At 49.8% G+C, this 23,030-nt stretch overlaps 1 protein-coding gene across 4 annotated transcripts in view; it reads right to left on the minus strand.

The window, feature by feature from the left end:
• Nucleotides 1–3,411: 3,411 nt before the first annotated feature.
• The window catches only part of SIGLEC1 (sialic acid binding Ig like lectin 1), a 48,594-nt gene continuing 28,975 nt past the window's right edge, over nt 3,412–23,030 (minus strand). For all 4 annotated transcript variants that reach the window (XM_058193774.1, XM_058193775.1, XM_058193776.1 and 1 more), the window contains 9 exons: nt 22,704–22,955; nt 20,795–21,100; nt 17,119–17,370; nt 15,684–15,989; nt 14,013–14,267; nt 10,282–10,581; nt 7,974–8,082; nt 6,909–6,996; nt 3,412–4,202 (listed from right to left, as the gene is read on the minus strand). In XM_058193774.1, coding sequence (XP_058049757.1) covers nt 4,074–4,202; nt 6,909–6,996; nt 7,974–8,082; nt 10,282–10,581; nt 14,013–14,267; nt 15,684–15,989; nt 17,119–17,370; nt 20,795–21,100; nt 22,704–22,955 — 1,997 coding nt within the window. In that variant the 3' untranslated portion in view covers nt 3,412–4,073. The remainder of the gene's footprint in view (nt 4,203–6,908; nt 6,997–7,973; nt 8,083–10,281; nt 10,582–14,012; nt 14,268–15,683; nt 15,990–17,118; nt 17,371–20,794; nt 21,101–22,703; nt 22,956–23,030) is intronic.

Raw genomic sequence — 23,030 nt, forward strand, 5'->3', positions numbered from 1 at the left:
TTGACTGAGTTTCATGTTTAATGAATAAAGATAATAATAGTAATAAATAAATAAACCGGGGGCTGGTTTAGCGCAGGCTGGTAAAAGCCTGTTATTAAGCCTGTTATTAAGAACACAAAGCCTGCAATTACTGCAGGTTCGAGCCCGGCCCAAGGTTGACTCAGCCTTCCATCCTTTATAAGGTAGGTAAAATGAGGACCCAGATTGTTGGGGGGGCAATAAGTTGATTTTGTAAAAAATATACAAATAGAATAAGACTATTGCCTTATACACTGTAAGCCGCCCTGAGTCTTCGGAGAAGGGCGGGGTATAAATGTAAACAAAAAAAAAAATATTAGCTGGGTAGGGGAGGGAGAAATCTTGACCGGGAAGTAATTTTGACCGGGTAGAACGTGACTTATTTCTAATGTTGATTTTATGTCTGGGGGTTATAAGCAGCCCCATTTCCAAAACTTCTGAAGGTTGCAACTGAACTGTTTGGTTGGCTCTCTTTTCTCCTTTTGTTATTTTATTTATTTATTTTTATTTATTTTATTTGTCACAACAATATATATAAGCATCACACAAAAAGATTATATAGTATATAAACATATATATGAGGGAATATTAGGAGGTATAAGCATATATATATATATATATATAAGAAGAAAAAAAGAAAAACAATAGGACAGGAACAGTAGGCACGTTTGTGCGCTTATGCACGCCCCTTATGGTCCTCTTAGGAATGGGATGAGGTCAATAGTAGAAAGTTTTTGTTTAAAGCTTTTGGGATTATGGGAAGAGACCACAGAGTCAGGTAAAGTGTTCCAAGCACTGATGATTCTGTTACAGAAGTCATATTTTCTGCAATCTAGATTAAAGCGGTTAACATTAAGTTTAAATCTATTGGTTGCTCTTGTATTATTGCAATTAAAGCTGAAGTAGTCTTTAACAGGAAGGACATTACAATAGATGATTCTATGAGTTAAACTTAGGTCTTGTCGAAGGCGACGGAGTTCCAAGTTTTCTAAGCCTAGGATTTCGAGTCTGGTGGGATAAGGTATTTTGTTGTTTTCAGAGGAATGGAGAACTCTTCTTGTAAAATATTTCTGGACACGTTCAATTGTATTGATGTCAGAAATGTGGTGAGGGTTCCAGACAGGCGAGCTGTATTCTACAATTGGTCTAGCAAATGTTTTATATGCTCTGGTTAGTAGTGTAGTGTTTTTGGAAAAGAAGCTACGCAAGATTAGGTTTACAACTCTTAGAGCCTTTTTTGCGATGTAGTTGCAGTGGGCTTTGGCACTTAGATCATTTGTCATGAAAACTCCAAGGTCTTTATCAGGGTGGGGGTTATCTGTAAAGTAATGTTCAAAGCAAAGCTGGCTGAGGAACTCTGGGAGTTGAAGTCCACAAGTCTTAAAGGGACCAAGGTTGGAGACCCCTGGTCTAGTCTAACCCCCTGCACAAGCAGGAAGCCAGGTTCCTCCTGATTTTTGGCTACCAAGCAGATTCTCCCCCTTGCAATGGAAGCAAATAGTTTCCGTCATTTCCAGTAGCTCTAGATCCTTGAAGACCCCCAGAGAAGAAGCGATGGTAAAGCAGCAGAGTAGAGATGGACTCTGTGCTCCCACCACCAGGACAGTGAAAAACCACCAGGACAGGAGGTGATTTGATGTTCTGCTCTGATGGAATGAGTGACAGTGACGTGGCTATCCCAAAGGTGCTTCCCCCACCCCCAAAAGGCAACTGGGCTTTCTTGGTTGTTGTTTTTTCTTTGAAAACATTTCGCTTCTCCTCCAAGAAGCTGCTTCAGTTTTCCATCAGTCAGTTAGAACCGAAGAAGCTTCTTGGAGGAGAAGCGAAACCTCTTCAAAGGCAAAAAAGAAAGCCACTAGAAAGTCTAGTTGCCTGTTGTGACCCAGGCCCAAGTAGGTAGTAATAAACTTAGTCCGTGGAAAAACAAACTTTATTTGAACAGCTGGGAATTACTTCATTCCCAGCGTCGTTCAACTCAAAGTAAAAAAAATGCCTCCCAACACAAATTCCTCAGTTCTCTCGCAAACCTTGGCCCAATTAGGCAAACTGCCAAAGGCCCTTCCTGGCAAACATCCAGAAGCCACAAGAACAAAGACGTAGACGAAGCAGAAGACGGAGCAGAAGACGCAGCTACAACGTTGTTTTCTGGCAAACAGCCCAAACGCCCTTGCTGGTCTTTTAAGCCTTATGGGAGGGGCCAATCATCTCCTGGCCTTGCTCCCGAGTTTTCCTGTCTGCTTGAGCTGCTCTTGCCTTCTGGCAGCTCTTCTCATGCGTGCATTAGGAATAGGCTCCTCCTGTTCCTCTGCCTCTCTACTATCAGTCTCTGGAAGCTCCGGAGTCCGCACCTCATTCCCCAATGGCCCTGGCCTCACCTCAGCCTCATCGCTGTCTGATTCTGTTTCCAGCTCCGCAGGCTACTGATGGACCACAACACTGCCTTTTGGGAAACGCATCCTTTGACATGGAAGGCTGGAACACTTCCAGAGGTGGGATCTAGCCAGTTCAGAACAGTTCAGGTGAACTGGTTGTGGTGACCTGCGGGTGCGGGCCCCCCACCTGCCTGGGTGCAATCCCATCCTCTATCGCTGTGTTTTTGATGCTGCGCGCATGCGCGGACGGTGTGCATGAGCGAATTGCCATGTTTTGTGACGTTGCACGCATGTGCGGATGGCACACGCACATTTCTGGTGCTGGGCAAACTGGTTGCTATAGTATGTGAAGCCCACCTCTGGACTCTTCCATAGACAGGGACCCAAATGCTGAGGGGAATGGGGTTCCCCTCTGGATCCCCTCTAATTGTCAGATAAAGTTGGGGTTCAGTACTAAGAGTGAGAAAGGATCGTGGGCAGAAGCTGAATTATCTCTGTTCTTATTTATTTATTTGTCGGTATCCCACCTTTATTATTTTCCCAAAGAAGGCACTGAACATCGCCAAGACATCTTCCTCCTCCTATTTCCCCCCAACAACAACCCTGTGAGGTAGCAAGATTAGCAATAATAAGCAAAAAACATTTGCCGGTGTGTTGGAAGTGTGAGGCAGTGCCAGGGACCTTTTATCACAAGTGGTGGGAACGCCCAAAAGCCACAAAATTTTGGCACCAGGTAAAGACAACGGATAGAGGAGATACTAATGCAAAACATAGAAGCAAAACTGAAATTCTTTCTACTGGGTATTATAGAGGGCAAATACAACAAGAGCACAATTTACCTGATGTTACATATTCTAACAGCAGCAAGATTAGCTTTTGCACAAGAATGGAAAAACAAAGAGACCCCCCCCCCACAGAAGAAGAAGGGTTAGCTAAAATATTAATTTGCGTGGAAATGGACAGACCGACCGACCTTGGAACTCAAAGATAAGAATGAATCAGAGTATTATGAAATCTGGAACAAATTTTATTATTGACTGGAAAGGAGGAGAAATGCTGGGATATAGCACCATTGACGAATAAAATGCTTGGAGGTTTTATGCTAATTTGTTATGATAGATATGATTGAATTAGCTATCGAAATAACCTATATGGATGAAAGAACATGTGTATTCGAAATGTGATAGTATAAATATGTATAGAGATAAGGAAGTGTATCAATTATATGACAAAATCTGATGAAAATGTTTAAACCGGAGATGTCACGCTATGTCCACGGTTTTTAATTTGTATTATAAATAAAAAAAGCTTTAAAACAACAACAACAACCCTGTGAGGTAGGTTGGGCCAAAAGAGAAAAAGAGAGAGAAGGACTGGCCCAAAGTCACCCAGCCGACTTTCAAGACGATGCTACAACTCACAGCCTCTGGTTTTCTAGCCTGGTGCTTCAATGCTGGACTTCATTTTAAAAGAAAGTGGTTGAATTTGGATGGGGACATTTTTGCATGGGTGAAAACTGTTGTGTTTGGCCAACACCGTTGTGCTGGATAGTCCCGGACAAGGATGAACTCAAGGTTTGAAACGTCTTCAGACAAGGAGAACTCCCCCTCCCCCCCATTGTCCAGTCTGAGCAGCCCCGGTTGGGCCTGCTTGTGCCCCCATCTGCAGGTCCTCCTGGTATGCTCACAAGGTGCTTGTACAGCTGGACTCAGACACAGCCACTTTCGGGACCGCACCAGCCCTCCAGGGTAGCCTTCTGTAGGAGAAGCAGAACATTCCAGCGGGAGGAGTATCTGGGCTCTCTCCATTCAACTGTGGGAAGACCAAGGAAGCCCGTCAGAAGGAGAACCGGAAAGGTATCTACTCGAACCAGAGAAAGCTTTGCTGACGCCAAAGCAGGCACCAACCGGGAGAGGGAGCTTGCTCTATGAACAGAATAGAACAGAGCTGGGAGGGACCCTGGAGGCCTTCTAGTCCAACCCCCTGGACTAGCTTTGCTGGCTGGGGTATTCTGGGAGTTGAAGTCCACCAGGCTTAAAGTCGCTAAGGTTGGGGACCCCTGCCCTACTAGAACAGAGACCTCATGAGCCCTGGTGGCGCAGTGGTAAGAACGCAGTACCGCAGTGCAGGCTCCTTCCGCTGACTGTTGGCTGCCTGCAATTTGGCAGTTCGGTTCTCACCAGGCTCAAGGTGGACTCAGCCTTACGTCCTTCAGAGATCGGTCAAACGAGGACCCAGATTGTTTGGGGGAGAAGATGCTGACTCTGTGAACCGCTTAGAGAGGGCTGGAAAGCACCGTGAAGCGGTATGTAAGTCTTAAAAGATATTGCTATTGTTGTAGGACAAGTGGCTGTCCAATCTCTGCTTAAAATCCTCCAGTGATGGAACACCCACAACTTCTGGTGGCCGGCTGTTCCACTGGTTAATTAACCTCACCATCAGGAAGTTTCTCCTTAGTTCCAGGTTGCTTCTCTCCTTGATTAGTTTCCATCCATTATTTCTTGTCCTGCCCTCTTACTTGAGGTGCTTGTTGCTGTTCTCGACCCACCCCCCCCTTTTTTTTTTTTGGTAGCCTGATAGAAGACACGGGTGGAGGGAGCAAGAGAAAATCTCCTGGAATCTTTGCTCATTCCCGTTCAGAAGGATTTATACGGATGCAAGGAGGGACGAGCACTTCCCAAACTGGGTCAGTTGGACACATTTTGGGGTGCATTGTGGAGGGTGGAGCTCGCCTTTCAGCATCGGTTTAGAACAAGACGAAGAGGGAACGGAAAAGATCATTCGGATCACGACAGTTTCTGGAATACCTGAAAAAAGCACCAGAAGGCAGGACAAGAAGCAGCAACGGATGGAAACTAATCAAGGAGAGAAGCAACCTGGAACTATGAAAGAATTTCCTGGCAGTGAGAACAATTAACCAGAGGAACAGCTTGCCACCAGAAGTTGTGAAGGCTCGAACACTGGAGGTTTCATGAAGAGATTGGATAACTATTTGTCTGAAGTGCCTAAGCAGGGGGTTCGACTAGAAGATCTCCAAAGTCCCTTCCAACTCTGTTATTCTGTTCTATTCTATTCTTGTTGTGTCTTGCCCACCCTCAGAGCAGCCGGGGCCTTCTTATCTGCTCCCGAACACGGAGGAATGTATGCCTCCTGGCCCCAGTCCTGGCTCCATGCCCAGACAAACTGCAGAAGAAGGAGCACCTCCCGGCCCCAGCCCTGACTCCATGCCCAGGCAAACGGAGCAGCTAGACCCCTCCCCCTCCTCCACAGCATGTGAGCCTGAGGAGGGTTTATTACCAACAGCTGATTGGAGTGACCCTCGCATCAGAAGATTGGATAGGCGGAGGCAACAGAAGGGAGGGAGGGGCAGGCCTTAATGAGTGCTGAGTCATGGAGCCACATCCCATGGCCTATATAAAGGATCTGCTTTCTGGCAGTCTCTGAGTCAGGCAAAAGTCGAACTTATCTTGCTGAAGTCACTTACTGGTCTCCTGCCTGCTCTGAGGACTTTGCTAGGACTTTGGGCAGAGCTGCAGAGGCAAGCCTGATTCGGATTTCCCTGACCCGGCCGTCAGCGGAGGAGTGGGACACGACAATTCTATTCTGTTCTGTCCTATCCTGTCCTGTCCTGTTCTGTCCTATTCCAATTTCCTATTCTATTCTATTCTATTCTGTTCTGTTTTATTCTATTCTTTTTTATTTATTTATTTATTTACATTTATATCCCGCCCTTCTCCGAAGACTCAGGGCGGCTTACAGTGTATAAGGCAATAGTCTCATTCTATTTGTATATTTACAAAGTCAACTTATTCCCCCCCCCCCAACAATCTGGGTCCTCATTTTACCTACCTTATAAAGGATGGAAGGCTGAGTCAACCTTGGGCCTGGTGGGATTCGAGCCTGCAGTAATTGCAGGCTGCTGTGTTTTAATAACAGGCTATCTTACAGCCTGAGCCACCACGGCCCTTATTCCAATTTCCTATTCCAATTTCCTATTCTATTCTGTTCTATTCTATTCCAATTTCCTATTGTATTCTGTCCTGTCCTGTCCTGTCCTATTCCCATTCCCATTCCCATTCCCAGTCTATTCCCTGGTTCCCTGGCAACTGCTGATGGATAGATGCATGGATGGATTTTGAAGACCCTCCAGTTCCTACTTTGGGTGCCTTATATTCTCACATTCTCCTGCCCAAACAAGCTTGCCAGCCCTTTTAAGGAGGCTGTGGTTTGTTGAGTCAAGATCCCTAGGCCTAAACCGTGGCCTTGGATGCCTAACATCTCCCCACCCCTCTGATGTTGGATCACATTTTCTGAAACCCATGTCTGGACACACTAAAGGGAAATTAAGTGGTCAGACTTTATAAAGTTTGGCCAACTTTCTTCTGAACGGCCTTCTTCTCTTTCTGAAGTGCAGTTGCCTCTCACTTTGTTGCTTCTACACCAAGAAGAAACTGTCTTCCATTGGTCACAAGATTCTTCCAGATCCAAGCAGGATTTCGCCCCAGCCCTGAGACAGACCTGAATGGTTTCTTCTCGGTTTCCATCCTGCTGCACTTCTTCCTTGTTGCTCTTCTTTTTCGTCCACGTGATCCATTTTTGATATATCCTGCAAAAGATGATCGATGGGATGGTAGCTTCGGGTATCACCCAGCTACCAGCTCAGATGGTTTCATCCTGCTAGAACAGGGGTGTCAAACTCAAGGCCCGTGGGCCGGATTCGGCCCGCAGGGTGCTTAGATCTGGCCTGCCATGGAAACGGTGAAGGGCCGAGCTCCATTTTCACTGGCAGGGAACTGCAGGAGGCTGTCGTGGCTGGAAACGGAGCCTCAATGAGTGACGCCCTGGCCACGCCCCCCCCCCCCCAAGGTCAAACACAACCCTATTGCGGCCCTCAATGAAATTGGGTTTGACGCCCCAGTGCTAGAATGATAGAACCTTAAGGATGGATCAGGCCACCGGATCAGCTAATGCAGGGCTCTCCGAATTAGGCAACTTTAAGACTTGTGGACTTCAACTCCCAGAATTCTCCAGCCAGCATGCTACTTAGATTTTAGATGAGAATATTTATAGCTCAGGTTGAACTGTGGGAGGAGGAGGAGGAGAGGAGAAGGAGAGGAGGAGGAGAAGGAGGAGAGGAGGAGGAGGAGAGGAAGAGAAGGAGAGGAGGAGGAGGAGAGGAGGAGGAGGAGGAGAAGGAGGAGAAGAGGAGAAGGAGAGGAGGAAGAGAAGGAGGAGAGGAGGAGGAGAAGAGGAGGAGAAGGAGGGGAGGAGAAGAAGAGGAGAAGGAGGAAAGGAGGAGGAGAAGGAGAGGAGGAGGAGAGGAGGGGGAGGAGGAGGAATGGGGAATTATGGGATTTGGTTTGCAAGTCATAAAGTTGACAAAATTGGAGACCTCTGCCCTAGAAGAAGGACTCTTCATGACCCCATGGACCACAGCATGCCAACTGGTCGTAATTCGAGGACTACCTCTATGGGTGTAGTTAACCTAACTGTCAGCCTAAAGGAGAGCTTGGGAGGGAGGTTGCCCCACCCAGTGTTGGACTTCTCAATACACACACACACAAACACCCAGCCGAGTCTCACCGGGATCCGTTTGTTTGCACGCCAAAGACCAGGCCGGCCAGAGCAGCTATGCAGACCACGCCAATGGCTATCCCAGCCAAGATCTCAAAGACGGTCAGTTTAGAGAGCACTGCAGGCAAAGAGAAGGAGAGAGAGAGCGGGGGGTGGGGGAGAGGGAGTCTGTAACAGAATAACAGAGTTGGGTGGGACCTTGGAGGTCTTCTAGTCCAACCTACTGCCTAGGCAGGAGACCCTTTACCATTTCAGACAAATGGCTGTCCAATCTCTTCTTTAAAACCTCCAGTGATAGGGCACACACAACTTCTGGTGGCGAGCTGTTCCACAGATTATTTGTTCTTATTGTGAGAAAATTTGTCCTTAGTTTCTCTCCTTGATTAGTTTCCACCCATTGCTTCTTCTTCTACCCTCAGGCGCTTTGGAGAATAGCTTGACTCCCTCTTCTTTGGGGCAGCCCCTGAGATATTGGAACACAGCTATCATGTCTCCCCTAGTCCTTCTTTTCATTAAACTAGACATACCCAGTTCCTGCAACCGTTCTTCTTCATATCTTTTAACCTCCAGCCCGCTCATTATCTTTGTTGCTCTTCTCTGCACTCTTTCCAGAGTCTCAGCATCTGTTTTAAGTTCTTCTAAGCAAATGGTTATTTGGGACAGTTTCCTACTGGGGCAGGGGTGAAATTCACTTACCTTCCTTACTAGTTCAGAAGTGCACATGTTGTACGTGTTAGCTTTGCTCGCACGCATGTGACACATGCGTGCGCAGACCTTCTGCACATGCGCAAAACTTTCTGCTCATGCGCAGAAGGTCAAAAACACCCGGCCGGGTGGGCAGAGCTTTGCTCCACCATCGCTACCAGATCGCTGAACCACCAGCCATGATTGCTACCGGATCACCAGATCCGGTCAGAACCGGGAGCATTTCACCCCTGTACTGGGGTGGAGCCACTTCCAGGATGGTCCTAGGCCTGGAACTATCTTGATGCCTCCAGAGGTTTTGGGAACGAGGATCTCAGAATTCCTGGTGGTCTCCTCCTCACTTTAGGGAGGTGTTGTGACTTGTCCTCCCTCCTCTCCTCAGCCGGGCCCCTCCCATCTCCAACCGGGGCTGTTATCAGACTCTGAGTCTGATAATGAAGATGAACGGCCTGTCACGCCTCCAGCCCCCGGCCCTGGCCCCATGCCCGCAGAGGATTCCAGGAGTGGGAGGACAAGCCCAATAAACCTCACTCATACAGCGTGTGTTCCTTTGGCTCAGCCGTCAGAGCAGGAAGCCAGCCAGGTATTGGAATTGCTCGGGCCTACTCCTTCTGACCCCTCCCTTTCCCAGACAGCAGATCCAGCTGAAGACAATTCAAAGTGGGAGGATCCTCGTTTCCGGAGATCTGAGAGGCGACGCCAGCAGAAGGAAGGGAGGGGCAGGCCTGGATAAATGCTGAGTCATGGAGCCACACCCCACAGCCTATATAAAGGACCTGCTTTTGGCATTCCAACTTTGAGTCAAGCAAAGTCTTATCTAGTTTGCTGATACCGGACCCTATCGCTGAAGTCACAACTTGGACTCCTGCCTGCCCTGAGAAACCTCGAAGGGACTTGGCAAGCTGCAGAGGCTTCATTGCCAAGTTTGTCACGGACTTCTTTGACTCGTTCGTCGGAGTGGGGGGTGGGACACGACAGGAGGGAGATGAAGAACCCGTGATCTTCACATGTCCTTATTTCACAACTCTCAGCATCCTCCCTTCTTGGCCAGCTGGTGGAGATGCTGGACTTGCGGTTCAAGGAACACGGGCTCCTTTCCTTTGGTCCAATATTGCTCATGCGCAGGTAGTCCTCGAATTACAACCAAAAGAAAGCCCAACATTTCTGTTGCTAAACGAGACAATTGTTAAGGGAAATTGCCCCCATTTTACTACCTTCCTTGCCACGGTCATTAAGTTAGTCGTAACATGGTCGTTCTGTGAATCCGGCATCCCCATCGACTTTGCTTGTCCGAAGGTCACAAAAGGGGATCGAATGAATCTCGGGACGCTGCGCCCGTCATAAATCTGAACCGGTTGCCAAGCCTCCGAATTTTGATCACATGACCCTGGGGTCTTAAATCGCTTTTTTCAGTGTGTTGTAGCTTTGAAAGGTCACTAAATGAATGGTTGTAAGTCGAGGAGCCACCTGTGTTCTTCCAGATTCATCAGCTCAACCGGAATGACCTAGCTAGCGATTCTAGAAGTTGAAATCTAGCTTCACCAAAGGTTGCGAGTTGGAGAAGACCATCTCCACTCTATCTCCACTCTGTCCCTCCAGGGAGTCTACTTACGTCCTGCATCGAAGGTGATGCTGCTGGTTGCGTTGCCGAGGGCGTTGTCAGCTTGACACACAAAATCCCCCGAATCTGTTTCCGTGATGTCCTGAATCTCCAGCCTCAAACGGTTATGCGAGTAGAAGGTGTGGAAACGCTGACCAGCTGGTGAGAAGCTTTTGGTGACGGCCAGGAGTTGGCCTCCTTTGTACACGGCTAGCCTGGAAGGTGGGTAGCTCTCCACTTGGCAGGTGATGATAGCCAGCTTCCCGTTCTGAACCTCCAGGTAAGCATTCAAGGAGGGGCGGTCAGGCGCATCTACATTAACAAGAACAACAGAACTTCCTTGATCAACAGCCAGGCCAATCGGCCATTGACAGGCACCTAAAGATAAACAACGTTTACACACCATTCAAATGAGAACAACTAAAAAGCTAAAGGACCACGACACCTCCTTGCCAAGCAATCAACACCTACGTCGGCAGATAACCGCCCGGCCGCCCTGTTTCGGGTAGCCCACTCCCTCCTTCATCAGGAGGTACGGGATGACCCTTTGCAGGGACGAGCCGAGGAGTTTAGTCGTTATCTATACGATAAAATCGCTCAGCTCCGGGACGGTCTGGACCGAATTTGGGATGATCCAAGCGGGGGAGAGGAGACACGTCTTGTTGAGCTCGTTTGGGATGAGTTTGACCCTGTGGCTCCCGAGGACGTGGACAGGTTGTTGGGGAGGCTTCACGCCACGACATGTTTACTGGACCCGTGCCCTTCCTGGCTGGTACTGGCCACTCAGGAGGTGACACGAGGCTGGCTCCAGAGGATTATCAACGCTTCTTTGTTGGAAGGGGTTTTCCCTGCCGTCTTGAAAGAGGCGGTGGTGAGACCCCTCAAGAAGCCCTCCCTGGACCCAGCTATTTTGGGTAATTATCGTCCAGTCTCCAACCTTCGCTTTGTTGCGAAGGTTGTAGAGAGTGCTGTGGCGACAGCTACCCCAATACCTGGATGAAGACGCCTATCTAGACCTGCTCCAGTCCGGCTTCCGACCCGGATACAGCACGGAGACAGCTTTGGTCGCATTGGTGGATGATCTCTGGAGGGCCAGGGACAGGGGCTATTCCTCTGCCCTGGTCCTATTAGACCTCTCAGCGGCTTTTGATACCATCGACCATGGTATCTTGCTGCGCCGGTTGGAGGGATTGGGAGTGGGAGGCACCGTTTATCGGTGGTTCTCCTCCTATCTCTCCGACCGGACGCAGACGGTGTTGACAGGGGGCAGAGGTCACCGCGAGGTGCCTCACTTGTGGGGTCCCGCGAGTCGATCCTCTCGCCTGCTGTTCAACATCTACATGAAGCCGCTGGTGAGATCATCAGTGGTTTCGGGTGAGATACCAGCAGTACGCTGATGACACCCAGCTGTACTTTTCCACCCCGGACCACCCCAATGAAGTTGTTGAAGTGCTGTCCCGGTGTGTGGAGGCCGACGGGTCTGGATGGGGAGAAACAGGCTCAAGCTTAATCCCTCCATGACGGAGTGGCTGTGGATGCCGGCATCCCGATTCAGCCAGCTGCAGCCGCGGCTGGCTGTTGGGGGCGAGGTATTGGCCCCAAAGGATAGGGGGCGCAACTTAGGGGGCCTCCTGGATGATCGGCTGTCGCTTGAAGATCATTTGACGGCCGCCTCCAGGAGGGCCTTCCACCAGGTTCGCCTGGTTCGGCAGTTGCGCCCCTTCCTTGATCGGGATGCCTTGTGCACGGTCACTCATGCGCTCGTTACCTCTCACTTGGATTATTGTAATGCTCTCTACATGGGGCTCCTTGAAGTGCACTCGGAGGCTTCAGTTAGTCCAGAATGCAGCTGCGCTGGTGATAGAGGAGCTACGCGTAGCTCCCATGTAACACCGCCTCCTGCGCAGACTGCACTGGCTGCCTGTGGCCTCGGTGCACTTTAAGGTGTTGGTTACGACCTTTAAAGCGCTCCATGGCTTAGGGCCTGGGTACTTACGGGACCGCCTGCTGCTACCATATGCCTCCCACCGTCCCGTCGCTCCCACAGAGAGGACTTCTCAGGGTGCCGTCCGCCAAACAATGTCGGCTGGCGGCCCCAGGAAGGGCCTTCTGTGGGGGCCCCACACTCTGGAACGAGCTCCCCCAAGTTTACGCCAAATACCTGACCTTCGGACATTCCGTCGAACTGAAGACACATCTTTTATTCGCTGGGCTGGCTTGAACCAAATTTTAACTTTAAATTAAATTATTAATTTTAAATTTTAAAATTTTAAATGGGGTTTTAGTTATGGTAAATTTTTAACTTTTCAGGCTAATTTAAATAGGTTTTTTAAATGGTATTTTAAATTGTACATTGTTGTTGTTTTACTTTGCCTGTACACCGCCCTGAGTCCTTCGGGAGAAGGGCGGTATAAAAATCAAATAAATAAATAAATAAATAAATAAACACCCACATAGGCACAGATTTAACACCAAGGTGAACGCCAAATCAACAATCAATGAATAAAGAATAACCCAATCAAGGAGCTATTAATTCAGACAAACAATCCAAGAAGACAAACAACAGCCTAATCAAGGAGTCACCAGGAACACTCTCACCGACACTGACAAGGCAAAAGGCATTAATCTACAAAACCAGTGCAAGCTCCGTTTCCTTCCTGCACTGATGATGTTACCTAGTTGGGTGCTGTAGTGAAATATCTGCAAAAAACCAACCAAGCTAAGGGAGCATCAAGGACCTTACAGTCTTCCTCCTCCTCTCCTCTCCTCTCCTCTCCTCTCCTCTCCTCTCTCCTCCCCTCCCTCTCCTCTCCTCTCCTCTCCTCTCCTCTCTCCTCCCTCCCCACCCTCCCTCCTCCTCCCTCCCTCCCTCTCCTCTCTCCTCTCCTCTCCTCCTCCTCTCCTCCTCCCTCCCTCTCCTCTCCTCTCCTCTCTCCTCTCCTCTCCTCTCTCCTCCTCCTCCTCCTCCTCCTCCTCCCTCTCCTCTCCTCTCCTCCTCCTCCTCTCCTCCTCCTCCTCTCCTCTCCCTCTCCTCTCCTCTCCTCTCCTCTCCTCTCCTCTCTCCTCCCTCCCCTCACCTCCTCCTCTCCTCTCCTCTCCTCTCCAAACCCTTGTAGCCCTGATGATGTTACTGAGTTGGGTTATGAAACATCTGCAAGAAAGCAACCAAGCTCAGATAGCACCAACTCTTTTTCCTCCCCCTTCCCCTGCTCTTCCTCTCCGCAAACCCTCCTCCCTTCTAGCATTCTTGATGTTACCTGGCTGGGTAATGAAACCGCATGAAGACAACCAAGCTCAGAGACCCCCAAGGACCCCACGCGACAGATTATTATTTATTTTATTTTATTTTATTTATTTATTTATTTGAATTTATATCCCGCCCTTCTCCGAAGACTCAGGGCGGCTTACATTGTGTAAGGCAATAGTCTCATTCTATTTGTATATTTATATACAAAGTCAACTTGTATTGCCCCCCCAACAATCTGGTCCTCATTTTACCTACCTTATAAAGGATGGAAGGCTGAGTCAACCTTGGGCCTGGTGGGACTAGAACCTGCAGTAATTGCAGGCAGCTGCTGTTAATAACAGGCTGCATTAGCCTGGTGAGCCACTTCCCAGCCCTGCCTTCCTTTCCTGGCCTTCGGTCTGTGGACCAGATTAGCCATCTGCCTGCTGGGGCTGCTCCTTATATGATTGTCACGGAGGTGAAATTGCCCACAATGTTCTCGAGCCCCGATACTCACACTGCACTTTCAGATGGACAAAGGCCGAGGTCAGACTTCCTGTCCTTCCGGTTGCCTGGCAGTGGTAGGCCCCGGTGTCATCCCTGGTCACTCGGCTCAACAGGAGGGATCCATCGGGGCTCTCCCAAAGCCACCGGCTGTCCTTGTACCAGGTGTAGTTCATGGACTCCACCACCCGGCTGGCAATCTCACAGGTCAGGTTGGCCGGACTGCCTTCGTGAACATCTGGCGATGGGTCGATGGTGATTCTTGCCCCTGACGGGGTTGAAGCACAAATGAGGAATGGAAAAAGCCCGGCCTCTTCCCTGACTCGCTTTCTCCCCCCGCCACTTCCCTGTGACAAGAGGGTTGTGTTCCCACAACCCACTCATTTAAGGGTTTCAGCTGGGCTAATGTTAACCTGGGTTAGTTCGGGGCTGGTTTAGGGTGTGTTGCAACGCAGCTCATTTGGCTGAGCTCTTCAGCCAGCCTCTTCTGGAAAGGGGACCACGCTTTAAATCAGAAACTGGATTAAACATCTTGTGTGAATGCTGCCACATTGTATACTGGGCTTAGTTTGCTGAAATGCTGAAAGTCAACTTTATTTTGCCTCAGATTCCCAAGAGACAAGATTCACTTTGGATACTGAGATGGGCATCATATACAGTAAATTTAATGAGTAGATGGATGGATTAATAGATGAATGAATGAATGAATGAATGAATGAATGAATGAATGAATTCCACACTTGGAATATTACCTCTAGTTTTGGTTCACCATGATATAAAAAGGATGTTGAGACTCTAGAAAGAGTGCAGAGAAGAGCAACAAAGAGGATTGGGAGGCTGGAGGCTAAAAAATAGGAAGAACGGTTGCAGAAATATGTCTAGTTTAATGGAAAAAAGGATTGGGAGTGGGATATAATAGCTTCCAATATTTGAGGGGCTGCCCCAAAGAAGAGGGGGGGGGTGTTCAATCTATTCTCCAAAGCACCTGAAGGCAGGACAAGATGCAATGGATGGAAACTACTCAAGGAGAGAAGCAACCTGGAATTAAGGAGAAACTTCCTGACAGTGAGAACAATTAACCAGTGGAACTGCTTGCCACCAGAAGTTCTGGGTGCTCCATCAGTGGAAGTTTTTAAGAAGAGACATTTGTCTGAAATCATACGGGGGCCTCCTGCTTCAACAGTGGGATGGACTAGAAGACCTCCAACTCTGCTGTTGATGATGAATAGGAAGAAAAAGAAGAAACAGGAGGAGGAAAAGGTCAAAGGCAGGGGTGAAATCCAGCAGGTTCTGGAGAACCAGTAGCAGAAATTTTGAGCAGTTCTGAGAACTGGCAAATACTATCTCTGGCTGGGGTGGGAATGGAGATTTAGCAGCATCTTTCACCCAGAAGTGGGGAGGGAACGGGGATTTTGCAGTATCCTTCCCCTGCCACGCCCACCAAGCCACGCCCACAGAACCGGTAGTAAAAAAAAATGGATTTCACCACCGGTCAAGGGGAAGGAGGAGAAAGAGAGGAGGAGGAAGAAGAAGGAGAAATGAGAAGGAGAAGAAGAAGACTGCATCCTGTAGAAGATCTCAGCCTACAACTCCCATCAACCTGAGCCATCTAACATGGCTCCCTGGCTTGGAGAAGTCTGGCTTAGAGTAGAAGGAGGAAGGGAGGAAGAGAAGAAAGACTCACTCGGCACCGTGAAGTGTATCGAGGCTTTTGAGGTCCCGTAGGCGTTCTTAGCCAGGCAGCGGTATTGTCCTTCGTCCTCCTGAAGGACCTTCTGGATCGCCACTTTCAGGACGTTGTGAGAGGCGTGGACGACGTACCGTTGAGCGGGCAAGTTCCCCGAGAGCCTGCTGGAAGCCGCCACCAGCACGTTTCCTCGGTGGAGCGTCAGCTCAGCGGGAGGATAGCTCTCCACGGCGCACTGCAGGATGGCCTGGTGGCCCGAGGGGCTTTCCAGGAAGGAGGTGAGGGTGACCTTCTTGGGCTCGTCTGCGGAGAAGACCGGGTGCAGAACGTCAACCGTAAAAGGGGACCCTGTTTCTGGAACAGGCGGTGGCCGCCGGTGGCACACGCGGATCCCATACAGGTGGTCCTCGACTTACAATGGTTCATTGAGGGACCGTTCCAAGTTACAACGGCTGTGAAAAAAGGACTTAGGACCGTTGAAGCATCTCCCCCGCACCCCATGGTCACGTGATCAAAATTTGGATGCTTAGGAACTCCTCCTCCTCCTCCTTGGCTATCTTCTCCTGTCTCTTTCTCTTCTCTCTCTCTCTTTCTTTCTCTCTCTTTCTCCTCCTCCTTTCTCCTCCTCATCTATATTCTTTTTTTTTCTTTCTTTCTCTCTCTTTTTCTCCTCTTCCTTTCTCCTTCTCCTCATCTATATTCTTTCTTTTTCTTTCTTTCTCTTCTTTCTCTTTCTCCTCCTCCTCTCCTTTCTCCTCCTCCTCGTCTTTTCTTGTCCTCCTATCTTCTCCTTTCTCTTTCTCTTTCTTTCTCCTCCTCCTCCTTTTTCTTTCTCCTCATCTATCTTTTGTCTTTTTTTCTCTCTCTCTCTCTTTCTTTTCTTTCTTTTCTCCTCCTCTTTCTATCTTCTCCCTTCGCCCCTCCTCGTCTCTTTCTCTTCTCCTCTTCCTTTCTCCTTCCTTCTCCTTGTCTATCTTCTCCTGTCTCTTTCTCTTTCTCCTCCTCTTCGTCTTATCTTCTCCTTTCTCCGTCCTCCTCATCTATCTCTTTCTATTCCTCCTCTTCCTCCTCCTTCTATCTTCTCCTTTCTCCTCCTCCTCCTCCCCCCTACGCACTCAGGGTATATCCATGACCTTACAGGTACAAGTCAGCCGTTATAGCACCTCCAGGGTCCCCAGACCTGGCCCGTGACAAAAGGGTCTGATCCCCTTTCCAACCTGGTGACCTCCAGGCCTGCTGAGGCCCCCCTGCCACCTTCTCCAGTCAGTAGTTCCCATCAGGAGCAAGGACAACAGTTCATTGGAAACAAGGCTGAAGACAGACAGCTATGGACCTGGCAATATGTTGGGGTCTGGAGAGACAGACAGACAGACAGACAGACAGACAGACAGAGGAAGTTCTGTCCTCCACTCCAAAGCCAGAAGGTACTCACAGTGCACATAGAGAGCGACGGGTGGAGATGTCCTGATGCCCCTTTCGTCTTGAGCCTGACAAGAGTAGGATCCCATGTCCCGGGAAGTAACAGCTCGGAGCAGGAAGGAGGTGGCCGGACCTTCACCCAACCACCTGGCATCTTTGTACCAGGTGTAGAGGGCAGACGGTTGGAAGTTGGCATCTTCACAGACCAGAGAGACACGCTGTCCTTCATGCACCTCTGGGATGGGCTCAATCACCAGCCTTAGAGCTATCCGGGGAGGAGGAAAAGAGCGAAATGGACGGATGGCAGAAGGCCTCCAACCTCCGTTCCCTCATGCTAAGTCAACGATGTTACAGGTGTTACCTCTACCTTATACGCAGCTCTATCATTCTTCTCTATTGTAGTTGTCCCTGTCCCCCCCCCGCCCCGTATCACATGGCCACTCTAGGATTCATCTCTATTGTTCCCGCAATACCTTGCCTGTCCCTGTTGTATTACTCACTCTCTAGTAAAAGGGTTTCTGCACAGGGATGGCTTGTAGTGTGCTTACTTACTCTACATGAAACGAACGGACTGAGTAAACATCCTCAGTCATCGTCCCCTAAATTGCCTTCTTTCTACTCTTTGGACCCTTCAACAACCTATGAGGTGGACCAGTGGGAACTCCAGGCCCTGCGGAGCATGGGTCTCCAACCTTGGCAACTTTAAGACTTGTGGACTTCAACTCCCAGAATTCCTCAGCCAGCAATTCTGGGAGTTGAAGTCCACAAGTCTTAAAGTTGCCAAGGTTGGAGACCCCTCCTACAGAGGACCTCTTTCTCCTACGGCAGAGGAGGACATCAACATGAAGAAGGACAAGTGAAGGCAACCAAGTAGGGAGATGAGATCCACCATGCCACCACCTTCTCTGGGAAAAAGTAGACCACACCTTTCTCCTACTAAGCCAAGGGGATCTACTGTCGGGGTCACAAACTCGATTGAGGGCCGCGTCAGGGTAGTGTTTGACCTCGGTGTTGTGACCGAGGCCCAAGTAGTGATTACCAAAGATAATTAGTCCTGAACAAACTTATTTTATTAAAACAGCTGAGAATTAATTCATTCTCAGCTGAGTCCAAAACAAATTCTTCATAAAAAGTCCTGCTGCTTTATCAACAACCTCTGTTGTCTTTGGCGACCTGCCAATGGCTTTTCTTGGCAAAACCCCCACAAAGTTCAAGAGACGCTGACAAGAAGCAATGGAATCAATGTTGCTTTTCTACAAAGAACCCAACGGCTCGTTGCTGCTCTTTTAAGCCTTATAGAAGGGGCCAATCATCTTCTGGCCTTACTCCTGAGTCGTCCTTTTTGCTTCAGCTGCTCTTGCCTTCTGGCAGCTCTTCGCATGAGTGCACTAGATACAGGCACCTCCTGTTCCTCTGCCTCTCTGCTCTCTGCCTCTGGAGGCTCTGGAGTTCACGCATTGCTCCCAGATGGCCCTGGCCCCATCTCTGATGCAGAGCCCTCGTCTGGGCCTTCCCCTGACTCCAGGACTGGCCCATCATCCTCCCCAACCTCTTCACTGTCCAACTCCGCTGCTAGATCCACAGGCTGCTGGCAGACCACAACACTCAGAGGGCCCCGGGGGCCGTGGGGCGTGGTCGGGGTGGTCGTGGCCATGGTGGCCGTTTGACACAGGCTCAAGTTGCATTCCCTCCCTCCACTTTGCATTCAAAACAGCTATTCCAGACAAAAGGAGATTTACTTTCTGGCACCAATCGTCTCAATCCCATAATGTAGAGATTAAAGACACGTAGACTCCGCAGCTGCTATGGGGCTTGACTCTTTTGTAGAGGAGCAGAGCATAAACGAACTGACAATATCTCTAAAAACTGTCTGTCCAACAGTCGATCAATCTTTGTTACTACCTCTGACACAGCCCGAGAGGAGGACTTAATATTAGTCATAATTTACAAAATTGATATCATGCCACCCAATTCCCAATGACCCTGGGTGACTCACAACAATAAAAAAAAATTGCAATTAAATCAATCACAGGTAAAAGATTAAGACAAAAGGTGTGACAAGCTCAGGGATACCAGGGGACTGGCTCACTCTCCCTCATCAAAGACCTGGGTGAAGAGACAGATGTTTTTGGCTCTTCTGAACAGCAGCCATCCAGATCTTGGAGGGTAACTAGCTCTAGTTGGCAGATGCTTTTAAAGCAGCGGTTCTCAACCTTTATAGTGCTGCGACCCCTTTAATACAATTCCCCACGATGTGGCGACCCCAACCATAAAATTATTTTCGTTTTGAATTGATCGTGCCTGAAGCCGTCTTGGCTAGCGATCTGAACTGCTTGCGATTGCCTTGAGGAAGGAGGCATTAAAGCGGAGACTCCTCCCCCTATTAAGTTTATTGCGCCTGAAGCCAGATTAGGCTCGCGATTGGGAGGGATTGCAGCTGGCTTGAGAGGGAGACATCAGAGCAAAGATTTCTCTCTTTTTTAATTCATAGCGCCTGAAGCCGAATTCAGCTAGCGATTTGAAGAGCCTGCAGCTGGCTTGTGGAGTCAACCATTGGAGCGCGATTCTTCGACTCGCAAGTATACTTCCCATATTTCCAATGGTCTTAGGCGACCCCTGGAAAATTGTCATTCAACCCCCAAAGGGGTCCCGACCCACAGGTTGAGAACCGCTGTGCTAAAGGGAAGGCAAAGAAGGTGCTGCATCCTGCACAGGAGTCGGTTTCACTTACCTTTACCACCAAATTGCCATGCGTGTACATGCTCGCTTCACATGCGCGCTGTCCACGCAGGCGCCTGGGCTTTTGCAAATGTGCTTTGCTTGCTTGTGCACCTCCCACGCTTGTGCTCAGTCTTGAAAACGTGCCTAAATAGCACAAGTTGGAGCCGGGACTGGTTCGCCTGAATCAGTGCGAACCGGCTGAATACCACCTCTGCCCCTGCAGCGCTCTGCCTGCTGCCTGCGGGGCCGGCCTGGAAGTGCCAAAGGACCGACTTGCGGGCCTTGAGTTTGGCACCCTGATCTACAGTTCGGAAGGCCTCATGTCCTCCTGGCCTCTGGACTCCCTTCCTGCCTCCAGGAGTTTGGCTTCTTGGCTGGAGGAAAAGAACGGTGGCGCAGAACCCAATATCTCATCATAGGTGGTCCTTGAGTTTAACGATGGTTTGAAGTTACCAGCGGGACTGAAAAAAGGGATTTAGGACCAGTGGTGAAATTCAAATTTTTTTACTACCAGTTCTGTGGGCGTGGCTTGGTGGGCATGGCAGGGGAAGGATACTGCAAAATCCCCATTCCCATCCTACTCTGGGGCCAGCCAGAGGTGGCATTTGCCGGTTCTCCAAACTACTCAAAATTTCCGCTTAGGACCGTTCTTTCCCCACTTACGACCCCAGGGTCACGTGGTCAAAATCCAGATGCTTGGCAACGGACTCATTTTCATGACGGTCGCAGAGTCCCGGGGTCACATGATCCCCTTTCGCGGCCTTCTGACGAGCACCGTCCACGGGGAAGCCAGATTCCCTTAACAACCATGTCACTTAACGACTGTGGCAAGGAAGGTCATAAAATGGGGAGGGGGGCGGGAAACTCACTTAATGGATGTCTCGTTTGGCAACATGAATTTGGGGCTCAGTTGCGGTCGTAACCCGGGGACTCCCTGTACGCTCTAAGCCCTGAGCCCTCTTACTCACTCTCCACGGAGAGGTTGAAAGACGCCTGGGCTCGGCCAAGAGAGTTGCTCGCCCAACACTCGTAGCTCCCTTCGTCCTTCAGGTTGACGTCTCGGATCTCCAGCCTCAAGGAATTTGGGGAGGAAGCAGCCCGCAGCTTCTGGCCTGGCACCCCACGGACTTTGGAGGAGCTGGACGCCAAGACTTGGTCAGCCCGGCGAAGGGACAGCACGGACGGTGGGTTGCTCTCAACGGTACACAGGATGATGGCCAGCTGGCCTTTCTGGATCTCCAAGAAGGACTTGACCAGCACATTCCTAGGTGGGTCTTCCAGGAAAAGAGGAGAGGGATTAGGCCATAGATCTCTCACAGACTAGAGGCAGGGACCCCTAAGGGCGGAAGAAACTTTGGAGGCCTCCTAGTTCAAGCCCCTGCCTGGATGAGAACCTGAGACCATCCTGAAGAAAACCGGAGACTTTGGAAAAAGGGCAGAGAAGAGCAACTAAGAGGATCAGAGGCCTAAAACATAGGAAGAACGGCTGCAGGATTTGGGTTTGGCCAGTCTAGAGAAAAGAAGAGCGAGGGGGGCCGTGATAGCATCTTCCAGTATTTGAGGGGCTGCCCCAAAGAAGAGGGGAGTCTACCTATTCCCCAAAGCACCTGAAGGCAGGAGAAGCAGCAACGGGTGGAAACCAATCAAGGAGAGAAGCAACCTGGAATTAAGGAGAAACTTCCTGACAGTGAGGACAATTAACCAGTGGAACAGCTTGCCACCAGAAGTTCTGGGTGCTTCATCACTGGAGGCTTTTAAGAAGAGTCACTGTGTGAAATGGTCGAAGGTCTCCTTCTTGACCAGGGGGTTGTACTAGAAGACCTCCAAGGTCCTTTCTAACTCTGTTATTCTAGTTTGCCCTAGTACTGAGGATGTTACCTAGTTGGGTCATGAGATGTCTTCAAGGAAACAGCCAACCCCAGAGAGCACCAAGAACCCCACAGTCCTTTTCCTCCTCCTCCTCCTCCTCCTCCAACCCTCCTCCCTTCTAGCACTGATGATATCACTTAGTTGAGTCATGAAACGTCTTCAAGAATCAACCAAGCTCAAAGAGCATCAAGGACCCCACAGGCCTCCTCCTCTCCTCTCCTTCTCCCTCCTCCTCCTCCTCTTCTTCTTCCTCCTCCTCCTCCTCCTCCTCTCCTCCTTCTCCTTTTCTCTCCTTCTCCTCCTCTTCTCCTCTTCTTCCTCCTCCTTCTCCTTTCCTCTCCTTCTTCTTCTTCCTCCTCCTTCTCCTTTCCTCTCCTCCTCCTCCTCCTCCTCCTCCTCTCCTTCTTCTCCTCCTCTCCTCCTTCTTCTTCCTCCTTCTCCTTCTCCTCCTCTTCTCCTCTTCTTCCTCCTCCTTCTCCTTTCCTCTCCTTCTTCTTCTTCCTCCTCCTTCTCCTTTCCTCTCCTCCTCCTCCTCCTCCTCCTCCTCCTCTCCTTCTTCTCCCTCTGCTCCGCCTTCTTCTTCCTCCTTTCCTCTCCTTCTTCTTCTTCTCCTTCTCTCCTTCTTCTTCTTCCTCCTCCTTCTCCTTTCCTCTCCTCCTCCTCCTCCTTCTCTTCCTCGTCTCCTTCTTCTCCCTCTTCCTTCTCTCCTTCTTCTTCCTCCTCCTCCTCCTCCTCTCCTCTCCTTCTTGCTCCTCCTCCCCAACCCCGTCCCTTCTAGCAGTGGTAACGTTACCAAGTTTGTTAATGAAACCTCTGAGCAAGAAAAGGTCCAAGCTCAGAGAGGACCCAGCACCCAAAGCAGGTATTCCGAAAAGGACACCATTTCTCCAGCAGCCCCCTCATCCTAAGGCCATGAGTTGCAACCGAGCTTAGGGGGAAGCAGATTGCATCGGGCCATCAAATCTAGTCCCCCCCCCCCCCGTCCCCCCCTCCCCACCCCGGACCTACAGAGGACATCCAGGGTGCTTAAGGAGGAATTGCACATCCTTTCTCGGGTCTGGGCGGTGCAGTAGTAGGTGCCGGCGTCTTCTATGGTAGCCTGGTGTAACACCAGAGTCCGGACCAAGCCTTCTGCATACCACTCGTTGTTCTTAAACCAGGTGTAGCGCATGTCCCCGACAGCCTCCGAGTCAACGGCACAGGTCAGATTGACGGAGTTCCCTTCCAAGGCGTCTGGAGGGGAAATCCAGAGCTTGGCGGCTAGAAGGACAGAAGGAAAACAGAAGGGCTGTGACCAGCACATCTAGGCCATGGAGCGTTTCTGGAGGGTCTCTG

This window comes from Ahaetulla prasina, chromosome 8, assembly GCF_028640845.1.
Source record: "Ahaetulla prasina isolate Xishuangbanna chromosome 8, ASM2864084v1, whole genome shotgun sequence".
Taxonomy (NCBI): domain Eukaryota; kingdom Metazoa; phylum Chordata; class Lepidosauria; order Squamata; family Colubridae; genus Ahaetulla; species Ahaetulla prasina.